The sequence below is a fragment of the Theropithecus gelada genome, chromosome 8 (genome assembly GCF_003255815.1).
Source record: "Theropithecus gelada isolate Dixy chromosome 8, Tgel_1.0, whole genome shotgun sequence".
NCBI classification, from domain to species: Eukaryota; Metazoa; Chordata; class Mammalia; order Primates; family Cercopithecidae; genus Theropithecus; species Theropithecus gelada.
This window is the reverse complement of record NC_037676.1, coordinates 88,927,174-88,942,573: the sequence shown is the minus strand read 5'-3', so window position 1 is coordinate 88,942,573 and position 15,400 is coordinate 88,927,174. Positions and strand designations below refer to the sequence as shown.

The 15,400-nt window shown below is 41.7% G+C and overlaps 1 protein-coding gene and 1 pseudogene across 6 annotated transcripts in view; one reads left to right on the top strand and one right to left on the bottom strand.

The window, feature by feature from the left end:
- The window catches only part of RMDN1 (regulator of microtubule dynamics 1), a 42,010-nt gene that overhangs the window by 3,092 nt on the left and 23,518 nt on the right, over nt 1-15,400 (top strand). For 3 of the 6 annotated variants that reach the window (XM_025393682.1, XM_025393681.1, XM_025393680.1), the window contains exons 1-2: nt 2,577-2,842; nt 4,242-4,359. In XM_025393682.1, the coding sequence (XP_025249467.1) occupies nt 2,714-2,842; nt 4,242-4,359 (247 nt within the window). In that variant the 5' untranslated portion in view covers nt 2,577-2,713. Of the gene's footprint in view, nt 1-2,576; nt 2,885-4,241; nt 4,360-15,400 lie in introns of those variants that run through there. The other 3 variants (XM_025393678.1, XM_025393683.1, XM_025393684.1) reach the window with 2 other exon arrangements.
- LOC112629885 lies at nt 6,292-7,759 on the bottom strand (annotated as a pseudogene).

The following is a 15,400-nucleotide window of genomic DNA, read 5'->3' as shown; positions in this document are numbered from 1 at the left end:
CCTCCCAAAGTGCTGAAATTACAGGATGAGCCACTGCGCCTGACCTTTTTTTGTATTTTGAGTAGAGACGGGGTTTCACTATGTTGGCCAGGATGGTCTGGATCTCCTCACCTCATGATCTGCCCGCCTCGGCCTCCCAAAGTGTTGGGATTACAGGCATGAATGAACCACCGGGCCTGGCCACTTTTCTTTTTTACTTTCTTTTTTTTTTTAAAGACGGTGTCTCACTCTGTTGCCTGGACTGGAGTACAGTGGCGTGATCACCGCTCCCTGCAACCTCAGACACCTGGGCTCAAATGATCCTCCCAGCTCATCCTCCTGGGTAGCTGGGACTACAGCATGCACCACCACATGCAGCAAATTAAAAAACAAGAAACAAACAAACAAACAGAAACATTTTTTTGTAGAGACAGAGTCTCACTATGTTGCCCAGGCTGGTCTTGAACATCCTGGGCTCAAGCTATTCCCCGGCTTTGGCCTCCTGAAGTGTTGGGATTACAGGTGTTAGCCACTATGCCCAGCCTATATTGTTAAGGTTATCAAACTTCCACACCTTTCCTCTGAAACTCCACGCTCAAACTCTCTATGCTTTACTCAGTTGTTGTATTAGTTATCAGTTGCTCTGTAACAGATAACACCAAACTTAGTGGCTTAAAACAGGAACAATCATTTATTATCTGTCATAGCTTCTGTGGTTTAGGAATTTAGAAGTGGCTTGGCTGGGTGGTTCTGGCTCATCGTCTCTCTTGATGTTGCAGTCAGATTTTGGCCAAGGCTGCAGTCATCTGATGGCTTGACAGGGGCTGAAGGAATTCTTCAGCCCAAAAGTTCAATTGTGCCAAGGTTGAGAAACCCTGCTTTAAACCAATGGGACTATACATTTAAAAAATACTAATGTCATGAAAGACCAAGGCTGACGATTTAAAGATTTAAAGAAAGTAGAAACATAACAAATGCAAGATGTTATCAAGATTTGATCTTGAATTTAGAAAAAAAAATCATTAGCATAAAGGACAGCATTGGGAAGTAAACAAAATTTGTATATTAAATAATAGTATTCTGTCAGTTTCAGTTTTCTGAATTTGGTAGTTATACTGAGACTAAATAAGGGAATGTCTTGTTTCTAAGACTGAAGAGTCATGATATCTGTAATCTACTCTCAAAAGGCCTAACAACAGAAAATACTAGGAATATAATATGCGTATTATAGGTAATATATGTAAAGAAAGGTAAAGCAAATGTGAGAGAAAGTTAACAATGGCTGACTCTAGCTGAAGAATATATGGGAGTTCCTGCAACTTTTCTTAGGATCTAATTTTCTTTTTTCAAAGCTGAAAACTTCATTACAAATTCACTCTAGCAGACATATCAGAAACTTAATTTCAGTGTTATCATGGTATCCAGTGGCATAAACATTTAGCAATATTGAGGGGGTAGCTACCAGTAGAAATGCGTAAAACAAAAGTGATTCTGTCTTTGGGAAAAAAAGGGTAGGTTTCAGAAATTGGGAAGGAGATCTATATATTTTTAAAGATAGACTTTAAAGACATAATCCTAAAGAAATACAGCTGATTTAATAGGAACTAGTGGAGGTAGCAATCATATAGTAGAAGGAGCACCCGACTCAAGAGTAGAAAGACATGGATTCCTATCTTATAACATATTCTTGGTTAGGTTAATGCATCTCTTTGAGCTACAGTTTTTTCATTTGTAAACCTGGGATACCAGTTACTTCACAAGGTAGTTTGGTAGATCAATACAATTATGTATTAATTCCCTATACAGTACTAAAAGTACCATAGAAATGCAACTTAATTTTTTAAAACCATGACTCGCCTCCCTTATTACCCATAACATTTTTTGTGAAACCTATAGTAGGTACTCCATTTGCAGTCTGTGTTTCCACCCACTATCAGGCCTCAAGTAGGATCCAAAACCTCTTCATTTTCCCACAAAAGAATTCCACTTGAGCAAGAAATTTTATTTTACTCTAGTAAAATAAAATACTTTGCTGGAGTAAGTAAAACATCTTATTGAAGAATTTTAGGGGAGACCAGGTTTTTAAAAAATTTTTATTTATTTTATTTTTTGACTACACATGCCCTAGCATTAAAAGGCATCAATATCCTGTCCAGAGGCCTCCTTCCGCTAGTTCTTCCCAAAACGCTTTGCATTTTTTGTTCCTCTTCTCTGGACTCTTTCTTGAATCTACCCCCTTAAGTCGCTCAGTCTCTTCCTTTCCCTTCTTCATGTTGGGCAACTTAATTCTTCCAATTATTTATTTCCAAAAAAAGACTTACTATTGCCAAGATTCAATGTACTTTTGAAGGCAGCAGATAATTAAAATGACAAGTTTTTTTTCTTGCATACTTGTATTCTTGGGTCTATTTCTGAGCTTTCAGTTCTGTTCTGGCGACTTATCTTTGTGCCCAAACCTCCGGAGAGATGGAGCAGAAACAAGTCATTGAGCCTAAAGAGAGCGCTCTCACGGCCTCAGTCTGCTGGACGCAGGCGCGGAAGATCCACTAAGTCCCACCCACTCGGGGTATTTCCCTCCCCCTAAGCCCGTGGTCCGGAAACCATGGGGGCGGAAGAGGTGCTGGATAGGAGGCGGGTGGACGCGGTTCTCTCCGGAAGGGCTGTGGCTTCTTCAGCCCCGCCCGCCTCGGTAGCTGCCTGAAGTAGTGCAGAGTCTGCCCGCGAGTTGCAGGTCATGGCCCTGGCCGCTCGACTGTGGCGCTTTCTGCCATTGCGACGTGGAGCCGCCCCGGGGCCTCGGCTCCCTGCGGGGACTTCGGGCAGCCGTGGGCATTGCGGCCGCTGTCGATTCCGTGGCTTCGAGGTACCCCCGCGGTCCTGGCTCCAGCTTCCCACCTCCTACCCAGTGGGTTCCTGCTCTCCCTTAACTTCTTCAGGGTTGGCGGCCCCGCGCTGCCTACGGTTCTACGGGAACGTGGTGAACCGAGGAAGGAACTCGGGGCCACTGTGCCTGGAGCGCTTGGCCAGGTCCCTTCCATTTTGCAAACCTTCACTATCCTAAGCTGGGGCTGTCAGAGAAGGAGTGGGGTTTGCCCCCACGCGCCCCGGAAGCTGCCTCCTACCTGCCCATCCTGTGCGAAACATAGAACAGGACGGGAAAGAACCTTGAGCGCTGTGAAATGATTCTCACTGTAGGCGACGACAGATACAGCAACAGCGCTTGAGGCTGCAACTTTCAGACTTTGATAAGTGTGGGGTGTGATTTAAAAAATTCAACAACTCAGAAGCAGAGATTTCATCCTGTTTAGGTTTTTGTTTAAAAATGATTATTTCTGAGTTGCCTGTTTTATCTGCATGACGTCAGTGAAGGATGTCGGCATGTTGTATCAGTTCTGGTATTAGACTGCTCGTGGGCCTCTGTTTATTCTTGTCAGGGAATTGGGGAATGGCATTAGTGTATATGACATATTTCACATGAACTAGGTGTTTCATTATTTTAAACTCAAATTTTTAACTGCTCAGTTAAAATCTTTCAGAATTATTATGGGACTGATGGTGGGGAGGGGTGGTTAAAAGTTAGGTATATTCCCTTTCCTTGGAAGTTTATAACCAAATGGGGAGGTGATAGATAATATAGGTGGAGAGATGAGAGGAGTTCTAAGTATGAAACTAGTTAGCCTTAAGTTTTCAAATTAGAACAGTGAGTTTTAAGTCCCGTTTTAGACCTGGTCCCTTGGATTAGCCTGCAATCCCAGCACTTTGGGAAGCCGAGGCGGAAGGATTGCTTGAGTCCAGAGGTTTCAAACTAGCCTGGGCGACACAGTGAGACCCTGTCTCTGCAAAAAAATTTAAAAGCCGTGTACATTTTTTATATGTAGTAATTACCATATTACTTGTCTGTAAGATTACAATATTATTCTTGTCTGTGTTCTTAATCTTGTCTGTAAGATTCATTTTTATGATGTGTTGGTGTCTCATATTTTACTTCATGCAATTTGCAATATTCATGCATTTGCAAATAAGTTGTAGCTCTTCCTTTCCAGCAGGAGTGTGATTTTTAGATAAGCTACGACTCCAGGCGATATCTTTTTCTTAATAAGATACGCTTTGAGATCGTTTTACTACAGATTTTGATGAATTAAGCTTCCAATATCATGATTCATTGCTTTGGGGATGGGAGAGGATTAATGTAATTTTTGCTTGGGGTAGCAGTACCTTCAAATTTTCAAAGTTTGTAACTCTTAACATAATTGTTTCCATAGGTAATGGGAAACCCAGGAACTTTCAAAAGAGGCCTTTTACTCTCAGCTTTGTCTTATTGGGGTTTTGAAACTTACCAGGTTATCTCTCAGGCTGCTGTGGTTCATGCCGCAGCCAAAGGTAAGCATAAATTAGATATATGGAACATTTAGAGTTTTTTTGTGTGTGTGTACATTCAGAATTTTTATTTTAATACAAATAATCAGGGTAACATTAATAGTAGAAAGTCCATATGGAAATATTCACTATCTACTCAGTGAGAAATGGGAAAACAACTTCCCTGTCTAACTGCCAGCCTACTGTTTGAGGAGACAGAAGTTGACGTGAAGTTGGAAGAAGGTCACCTTTTCCAGCTAAACCTCACTCCATAGCTATGTGCATTTTTATTCGAAGTCTCCACGACCAGCGGAAACAGTTGAGAACTGAGAACTAAAATACTGTTTTTGGCAAGGGTTTGGCTAAAGGGTCTGAGATGTGTTAGCACCAAGAAGGGAAAGAGAAATTGAGCAACATATGAAAAAGGGGCTGTAGGAACAAACACTGAAAAAATAAGTCAACAATAACCTATTTCCATCCAGAGCAAAGGGACAGTGCACATATATTCATCCTCTCAAGTGTGGGCTACACTGTACATTGACTCATACTATTTCAAACATGGTCTATTGGAAAGATTCAGGCCCCCTAAGGGCACTTGGCATAGGACCACAGTGACAAGGCAACAGACATAGACAAGCATGGCATGACCCTAAAGGCAACAACACAGCTTTAGATAATAAGTGTTCAGAAAAAAATCCCAGAGCTGAGGTTACAAATTCCAAGTTAGCTGTAAACATTCTTTGGGGAATTCCTTTAAAGGTATGAGTTGAAATAAAACAGAAAATCTCCTAAAGAACAAAATGGAGAAATAATGAATCTCTACCAAGAACCGATTATTTTAGGTTTCTCATTTGGATGGTTCTCCCACCAGATAGGTGGTGGGATTACTTCAAAAGTAATGAGTCTACTACAAGGAGAGGCTGTTTGGTCCAGTGAGGGCGAACATGCTTTCTAGAAATAACTTTCTCTTCCCTCACCTGCATTCAAAATTAGAACCCATCAACCACCATTAACTACAAGGCCCGTATTAGTTAATAATCCTAGATTTCAAGTACTACTACATGTAAACTATTATCTTAAAGAAAAAAGTTCCAAAGGAAATCAATAACTATTATATAGGCATATGACTTTTATGAGAAATTAAACTTAAGAGTTTCCATCTGCAGGACAGAAATTGTTAAGAGGTAACTTGCAGACCTTAGGCACCACATAATATACCCTCCAATAATGAACTACGTTTCTCCCTAAATTCTTCGTATTGGACGCTAACCTCTCCAGCATGAAATCTTCTACTCTGTAACCGCTCTTTAAACACTTCCCTCTAATCTCAATTTCCTTCTGTGTTTATTATTTGGCAAAATTACACTTAAAAAAATAAACATTTCCACCATGGCATATGTATACCTATGTAACCTGCACATTCTGCACCTGTATCCCAGAACTTAAAAAATTATGTAATTAAACCAGAGGGAGGGTGAAATAAATAAAACTCAAGTTAATTTGCCATGTAGAGCTATACGGAAGTGAGGAAGGTGCTCTTACATAAACCCCCTCTGCCTTCCACACTCGTGTGTATCTTCTTCCTGATAAGTCTGAGGTTGGGGGAACTGCGCCTTACTTTTCCTCTCCTATATCCCCTAGTGCGGCAATATTAGAACCTAAGGAAGGAAAAGCTGGCCGAGTTGTCATATGCCAAGTGGCCAATGCCTCCTGAAATGAAGGTAGGTTCACGTGGTCTCTCTTAAGCAGAAGAGAATGTCTAGGAAATAAAATATTTTAAAAACCATTGAAAATCCGACAAACCCCAGCCTTGAGGTGTGCATGGAATGCATGGGATAAGAAAGGAATCAGTAGCAGCATTCAGAAGCAGTCCTGGGTTCATCCTGATGACGTGTCTCCTTCATTCCGGGAGAGGTGGCTTTCCCATGCTGGGAGGGACGTGGAAGGAGGCACGACTTAGACATTGGTGGTGGTCTCCTTAGCAGCCTGGGTGCTGTTCATCTCCATGATGCCGTCCTTCCCAGATCTATTTGCACCATGTGCCTGCCCTTGAAAGGCCCATGTGATATCCTCAAAAGTCCTGCCACGGGTCTCAGGGACTTTGAAGAAGGTAAAGGTCAAGAAGGTGATGAGGAAGCCGATGAAGATGATAAAAACATAGGCTCCTAAACAGTAAGCAGCAGAGGGGAAGAGCAGTCCCACTAGGAAGTTGGAGGTACAGTTGGAGCAGCTGACCATTGCCATCGCAGCTGGGCGGGGGCCCTGGCTGAAGAGTTTGGCCACAATAAACCAGGGAATGGGACCTGGTCCAATTTCAAAGGTCACAAAGACCAAGATAGCCCTGATAAAGACAAAGCTCATCCCATTATACTCATCCTTTAATAACAAACAGTCATGAGCATGGAACAAAAAGCCATCCCTCCAAGACCTATCATATGCAGAGTCCTTCTTCCTGCCCTTTCCAGCAGAAATAGGGAAACTACAGTGAAGGTAGTATGAAACACACCTAGATGGTCTCTTGAACACCTGCATCCTTGAAGATTCCTGTTGAGTAATAGAACACAGCATTGATTCCAGAGAGCTGCTGAGAGAGCTGGAGCACAATTGAAATGATGATTGGGTCTCGGTAGCTGGATACTCTAAAGAGCTCCAGCACAGTTACTTGCTTTTCTTGTGACATCCTTGCACTCTCATCTTGCATCTCCTGGATGTCTTGGGATACATCCTGGATGCTCCACAATCGCTGGAGGATCTGCTTAGCATTCTTCTCTTCTTTTCTGTTAATGAGCAAAAACCTGGGACTTTCAGGGCAAAATGGAAGGGCTGTACTTTGTAGAATAGCAGGAAGGATGGGAAAGCCCAATAGCACCAGCCATAGCTCTTCAGACCCAAGGATGAATTCCAGACCAAAGATTTGGGCCACCAGAATTCCGACAATGATGCCCAGCTGGTTGAGAGTGCCAAAGGTACCCTGCAGGGCAATAGGTGAGATCTCTCCAATGTACATGGGTACAAAACCTGTGCACAGTCCGCAGAAGAGGCCAATAACCAAGCAGCCCAGGATCAGCATTTCAACCAACTCAGCTACTTTACACAATCCCATAAGGCAGCCACCAGAGACAGTCAACAGGTTGACGATAAGCATTGAATTGCAGCTGTGAAAGTGGTTGACAAAGAGTCAAATGGAAAAGGAGCCAGTCATACCAACAACGGAGAATATGGCCACAGACAAAGACCAGAGGGACATGAGCAGCGTCTCAGAGGGAGGGGTATTTGCCTGGTCCCTCAAAGTGTTCTTGATAAATTCCTTTATGATCATCTCAGGAGCATTGATGATCCCAGTGTTATAGCCAAATTGGAAAGAGCCGATTGTAGCAACTGTGATGGCGAAGATCAGAGCTGGGGTGACCTTCTGTGTCCCCATGGCCCTAATCTGATTCTTTTCAAGTCTTCAAGAAAGATCTAGGACTGTGTCAGAGGTGGGAATTGAACAGTGAGAACACTTGGACACAGGAAGGGGAACACCACACACGGGGGCCTGTTGTGGGATGAGGGGAGCGGGGAGGGATAGCATTAGGAGATATACCTAATGTAAATGACAAGTTAATGGATGCAGCACACCAACGTGGCTCATGTATACATATGTAACAAACCTGCACATTGTGCACATGTACCCTAGAACTTAAAGTATAATAATAAAATTAAAAAAAAAAGATCTAGGAGTGGGATTGCAGACACCTTTTTCAGCCAATAAAACCTTCAAATTGTCCTCAGCAACAGGTTTTCTCCAGGTCCTCAGGAATGCTCTAAACTCTCACCATTACAGCATCTCTCAAGTTATTTTTGCTTGTTATTTTGTTAATAGCTTAGTTTTTTTTTTGAGACGGAGTCTTGCTCTGTTGCCCAGGCTGGAGTGCAGTGATGTGATCTCGGCCCATTGCAACCTCTGCCTTCCAGGTTCAAGCCATTCTCCTGCCTCAGCCTCCTGAGTAGCTGGGATTATAGGTGCACATCACCACAGCTGGCTAGTTTTTGTATTTTTAGAAGAGACAGGGTTTCACCATGTTGGTCAGGCTGGTCTCAAACTCCTGACCTTGCGATCTGGCCGCCTTGACCTCCCAAAGTGCTGGGATTACAGGCGTGAGCCACTGCGCGTGGCCTAGCTTAGTTATTTTTATATAGATAATGAAACTAATATTGCTATGGTCTAGATTATTTTCTGCCTTTCTCTACTTGTCAGTCTAATACCATATATATATTTTTTTCCTAGAAATTAGAGCTGCCTCAGTGATGCTTTATTAATAGTTTATATTTTTGTAGAGCCCTTTACCTAAGAATTCAGAATATTCTTTTACATTTTTAAAGAGTTGAGTTTGAAGAGTTGGGGGGAAGAAAAAGGACATGCTACAGAGACCATGTGTGGCTCACAAAGCCTGAAATATTGTACTCTCTGGATCTTTACAGAAAAAGTTTGCTAATCCCTGCTTTATAATGACAAAATGAAACCAATCCCAGGGTGTTATATTCTTCTTGATATGGTTAACAAAAGGCCCAAGTACTTTGAGATAGATAGATTTTTATTTACAAACAGAATGCTGCTTGGTAAGTAACAGGTTGAAAGTGAAAAAAAGAAAAATCCATCACATTTTTTATTGGCATAATATAGATAAGTAAACATATATTAAAACTTGACTGGGCGTGGCAGCTCATGCCTGTAATCCCAGCACTTTGGGAGGCTGAGGTGGGGGGATCACTTGAGCCCAGGAGTTTAAGACCAGTGTAGGCAACAAATTGAGACCCCCATCTCTACAGAAATTGGAACAATTAGCTGGGTGTGTGGTACGTGCTTGTCCCAGCTACACAGGGGGCTGAGGCAGGAGGATCACTTGAGTCCAGGAGGTCAAAGCTGCAGTAAACCGTGGTCTCACCACTGCACTCCAGCCTGGGCAATGGAGCAAGACCCTGTCTCAAAAAAAAAAAAAAAAAAAGACTTGCCAGTTTAAAAAAATTAGTTGAACCAATTGTGAACCAAAATTTTGGTATATTACAGCAATATCATATGAAAGAATTAATGGCTTAAGCTTTTTTGTTTTTTACAATTCTCACTTTTTAATTAAAAAGGAGAAGGTGATTGGGGAAAGAAGCAGACTTGATTTTGAATAGATGGTCTTATTAAACTTCTGATAGAATTTGAGAATGTGATCTAAAGGTTGATAGTTACCTATTGATTTCATTTATCTATGATTATCTTCTTAAAAAAGCAGATAAATGAGAAACCCTGCACTGTTCTTTTTTTTTTTTTTTTTTTTTTTTTTAATGTATTTATGAAGAAGGACTTGGTTTTGTTACCGGCTGAATTATGTATTTTGGCAAATACTTAATTCATCTTTTTAAAGCAACCTAGACTTTAATTCTCACAGCAGCCTTATAAAATAGGACAAGTCTTATTATCTTATCACATTATAATAATTTTTGAAAAGCTCACGGAGTTAAACTTCTTGAAAGTCAAAATGTTAGAGTGGATATTAGAACTTTTTTATTTTGAGACAGAGTCTCACTCTGATGCTTAGGCCACAGTGGCATGATCACAACTCACTGCAGCTTCAACTTCCCCGGGCCCAGGAGATTCTCCCACCTCAGCCTCAGGAGTAGCTGAGACTACAGATGCACACCACCATGCCTGCCTAATTTTTGTATTTTCTGTAGAGACGAGGTTTCACCATGTTGTGTGTTTGTTATGGTTAGCTTTATTGAAGATCACATAGTTGTAGATGTGCAGCTTTGTTTCTGAGTTCTCTAACCTGTTCCCTGGCCTATGTGTCAGTTTTTGTACCAGTATCATGCTATTTGGGTCACTGTAGCCTTGTAGTATAGTTTGAAGTCAGGTAGTGTGATGCCTACAGCTTTGTTATTTTTGCCTAGGTTTGCCTTGGCTATTTGGACTCTCTTTTGGTTCCATACAAATTTTAGGATAGTTTTTTGTAATTCTGTGAAAGATGATGTTGGTAGTCTGATAGGAATAACAAATAGGAATCTGTAAATTGCTTTGGGCATAAGACCATTTTATCAATATTGATTCTTCCTGCCCATGAGCATGGAATGTTTTTCTATTTGTTTGTGTCATCTCTGATTTCCTTTTCATTCTGGTAAAAGATCTAACTGTATTCCTAAGTATTTTATTATTTTTGTGGCTGTTATGAATGGAGTTGCATTTTTTATTTGGCTGTTAGCTTGAGTGTTACTGGTGTATAGAAATGTACTGATTTTCATACATTGATTTTGTAACCTGAAAGTTTACTGAAGCTGTTTATCAGTTCCAAGAGCCTTTGAGCAAAGACTGTTTTTGGAGTTTTCTAGGTAAAGAATCATATCATCTGTAAGGAGACATGGTTTGAGTTCCTTTCTTTCTATTTGGATGCCTTTCATTTCTTTCTCTTGCCTGATGGCTTTGGCTAGGACTTCCAGTATTATATTTAAAGGGAGTGGTAAGAGCGGGCATCCTTGTCTTGTTCCATTTTTCAAGGAGAATACTTCTAGCTTTTGCACATTCAGTATGATGTTGGCTGTGGGTTTGTCATAAATGGCTCTTATTATTTTGAGGTGTGTTTCTTCAGTGCTTAGTTTGTTGATGTTTTTTAACGTAAGGTGACGTTGAATTTTATCAAAAGCCTTTTCTGTGTCTTTTGAGATGATCATATGGTTTTTCTTTTTAGTTATGTTTATGTGATGAATCCCATTTATTGATCTGCATGTTGAACCAACCTTGCATCTCAAGAATAAAGCCTACTTGATTGTGTTGTATTATCTTTTCAATGTGCTGCTGGATTCAGTTTGCAAATACTAATTTAACTATTTTTATGCCTATATTCTTTTTTCTTTCTCTTTTTATTAAGATGGGGTCTCACTCTGTCACCCATACTGGAGTGTAGTGGTGCAATCTTGGCTTACTGCAACCTCCACCTCCCAGGCAGGCTCAAGTGATCCTCCCACCTCCACCTCCTGAGTGCCTGGGGCTACAGGTGCATACCACTACGTCTGGGTAATTTTTTTGTATTTTTTTTTTTGTAGAGTTGGGGTTTCTCCATGTTGCCCAGGGTGGTCTTAAACTCCTGAGCTCAAGCAATCCGTCCACCTCAGCTTCCCAAAGTGCTGGGATTACAGACATGAGCCACCATGCCCAGCCCATCTGCCTTCACCCGAGTTAATGACTTGAAGTTTTCCTTTTCCATTGTGTCTCTGACAGGTTTTGGTATCAGAATGATGCTGGCCTCATGGAATGAGTAGGCAAGAGTCCCTTCTCTTCAATTTTTTGGAATAGTTTCAATAGGATTGGTACCAGCCCTTATTTGTGCATTAGGTTGAATTTGGCTATGACTCCATCTAGTCCAGGGCTTTTTCTGGTTGGTAGGTATCAGGCCTCTGAGCCCAAGCCAAGCCATCGCATCCCCTGTGACTTACAGGTATACGCCCAGATGGCCTGAAGTAACTGAAGAATCACAAAAGAAGTGCAAATGCCCTGCCTCGCCTTAACTGATGACATTCCACCACAAAAGAAGTGAAAATGGCGGGTCCTTGCCTTAAGCGATGATATTTATGTTGTGAAATTCCCTTTCGTGGCTCATCTTGGCTGAAAAAACTTCCCCACTGAGCACCTTGTGACCCCCACTCCTGCCCGCCAGAGAACAACCCCCCTTTGACTGTAATTTTCCTTTACCTACCCAAATCTGGTAAAACGGCCCCACCCTTATCTCCCTTTGCTGACTCTCTTTTCGGACTCAGCCCGCCTGCACCCAGGTGAAATAAACAGCCATGTTGCTCACACAAAGCCTGTTTGATGGTCTCTCCACAGGGACGCGCATGACAGTAGGTTTTTTTTTTTTTTTTTTTTTTTTTAAACTACTGATTCAGTTTTGGAACTTGTTATTGGGCTATTACAAGGATTTCAGTTTCTTCCTGGTTCAGTCTTCGGATGTTTCTAGGAATGTATCCATTTCTTCTGTGTTTTCTAGTTTGTATGCATAGAAGTGTTTGCAATAGTCTCTGAGGGTTTTTGTTTTTGTTTTTGTTTTGAGAAGGAGTTTCACTCTTACTGCCCAGGCTGGAGTGCAATGGCGTGATCTCGGCTCACTGCAGCCTCCACCTCCCGGGTTCAAGTGACTCTCCTGCCTCAACCTCCCGAGTAGCTGGGATTACAGGCATGTGCCACCACGCCCAGCTAATTTTTTGTATTTTCAGTAGAGACGGGGTTTCTCCATGTTGTCACTCTGTCTCAAACTCCCAACTTCAGGTGATCTGCCTGCCTCAACCTCCCAAAGTGCTGGGATTACAGGCGTGAGCCACTGCACCTGGCCTGGTTTTTGTATTTCTCTGAGGTTGCTGTTAATATTCCCATTGTCATTTCTGATTATGTTTATCTGGATCTTCTCTGTTTCTTTTTCTTTTTTTTGAGACAGCGTCTTGTTCTGTCACTCAGGTTGGAATGCAGTGACATGGTCTCAGCTCACTGCAACCTCTGCCTCCTGAGTTCAAGCAGTTCTCCTGCCTTGGCCTCCCGAGTAGCTGGGATTACAGGCGCGTGCCACCACACCTGGCTAATTTTTGTATTTTTAGTAGAGACGGAGTTTCACCATGTTGGTCAGGCTGGTCTTGAACTCCTGACCTCGTGATCCACCCACCTTGGCCTCCCAAAGTGCTAGGATTACAGGCATGTGCCACCATGCCCAGCCTCTCTTTGTTTCTTGATTAATCCAGCTAGCAGTCTATGAATTTTGTTTATTCTTCTGAAGAACCAAGTTTTGGTTTCATTGATTTTTTTTGTATGGCTTTCACATATCAATTTTGTTCAGTTCAGCTCTTAATTTTGTTATTTTCTTCCGTTAGCTTTGGATTTGGTTTGCTCTTGTTTCTCTCCTTCCTCTAGATATTTTGTTAGGTTGTCAATTTGAGATCTTTCTAACTTCTTGATACAGGCGTTTAGTGCCATAAACTTTCCTCTTAGCACTGCTTCAGCTGTGTCTCACAGATTCTGGTATGGAAAATCTTTGTTTTCATTAATTTCAAAGAAGTTTTTGATTTCTGCTTTAATTTCATTGTTTACCTAGAAATCATGCAGGAGCAAATTGTTTAATTTCCATATAATTGTATGGTTTTGAGAGATCTTGATATTGATTTCTATTTTTATTGAGCTGTGGTCCGAGAGAGTGCTTGGTTTGATTTCAGATTTTTTTTTTAAAATTTTGTTCATTGCTTTATGGCCAAGCATGTGGCCTATCTTAGAGTATGTGCCATGCACAGGTGAGAAGAATGTACATTCTGTTGTTCTTGGGTAGGGTACCTTGTAGATGTCTGTTAACGTCCATTTGATTAAGTGTCAACTTTAGATCCTGAATATTTTTGTTAGTTTTCTGCCTTAATAATATATGTAGCACTGTCAATGGAGTGTTCACGTCTCTCAGTATTACGATGTGGTTATCGAAGTCTCTTTGTAGGTCTCTAAGAACTTGTTTTATTAATCTGTGTGCTCCAATGCTAATTATATATTTATGTTTAGGATAGTTGTTTTCATGTTTAATTGAACTCTTTGTCATTGTGTAATGTTCTTCTGTGTCCTTTTTTATCATTGATGATTTAACGTCTGTTTTCTCTGAAACAAGAATAGCAGCCCCTGCTCTTTTTTGTTTTCCATTTGATTGATGTTTCTCCATTCCTTTTCTCTGAGTCTGTGGGCATCATTGCATGTGAGATCTGTCTCTTGAAGACAGCATACAATTGGGTTATGCATCTTTATCCAACTTGCCACTCTGTGTCATTTATGTGGGGCATTTAGCCTGTATACATTCAAGGTCAATACTGATATGTGAGAACTTAATCCTGTCATCATGTGGTTAGTTGTTATGTGGACTTGATTGTATAGTTGCTTTACAGTATCAGTGAGCTATGAACTTAAGTGTGTTTTTGTGGTGGCAAGTATTGGTCTTTCATTTCCATGTTTAGCACTCCTTTAAGGACCTCTTGTAAGGCAGGTCTGATGGTAAGAAATTCCCTTAGCATTTGCTTGTCTGAAAAGGATTTAATTTCTCTTTTGCTTATAAAACTTAGTTTAGCTGGATATGAAATTCTTGATTGGAATTTTTTTTTCTTTAAGGATGTTGAATATAGTCCCCTAGTCTCTTCTGGCTTGTAAAGCTTCTGCTAAAAAGTCCACTGTTAACCTGATGGGATTCGCATAGTAGGTGACCTGCTTCTTCTCTCTAGCTGTCTTTAAGAGTTTTTCTTTCATGTGGACCTTGGAGAATCTGATGACTATGTGTCTCGAGGATGGTTCTTTTGTATACCAACTTGTAGGGGTTCTCTGCATTTCCTAAGTTTGCATGTTGTATGTGTGCATGCCGGCAAGGCAGTGGACAGAGGCTGTGAGTGAGTGTGCACCTGTGGGGCTCCATCTGCAAAAGTCCTCCCTTGGGAAGGTGGGGGCCACTGGCAAGTATTTCACCAGGACAGCTGAGGCTATGCTGCATACGGGTGTGGCCAGGCAGGGACTCTGGGAGAGACTGGCAGACAGGGATGTTCAGATGAGACAGGCCCCATTCCATGCACAAGACAGCCCTGCTGTCTCCATGTCTGGCTGCTAATAAAGGCTTAAGGTGACCTAGAGGAGTATGGTGAGCCTTGGGAAATGGATACTTATGACCATGCTGCACTGTTGCTATTCCCATGCTAAAAACCCTCTGTTCTCCACACAGACTAGAGTTCTGTTTCTGGCAGCTCTCCAGGTAGTTCTCCCTGCCATTTCAAATGTCTTGGAGGGGTCTTAGGGTCTCCTGCAGCTAGGATCTCAAAGGTCTGTGATGAGAGTGGGCCACTCCAAACCAGTTTCAATTACCCTTTCCCTAGGAGCTGCTAGGTTCCAGGAATGAGTCTTGGTGCTTGGCAACCCCATGCAGGGTTCCCAGCTTCCTCCTTTTTCAGATTCAGGGTCTGTGTCCTCCCTGTATCCACTCTCAACGTCTTCTTTCTGAGTATCTGTTCAGCATGTGCCGGTCTACTTGATGATGGTCTCTCTCAG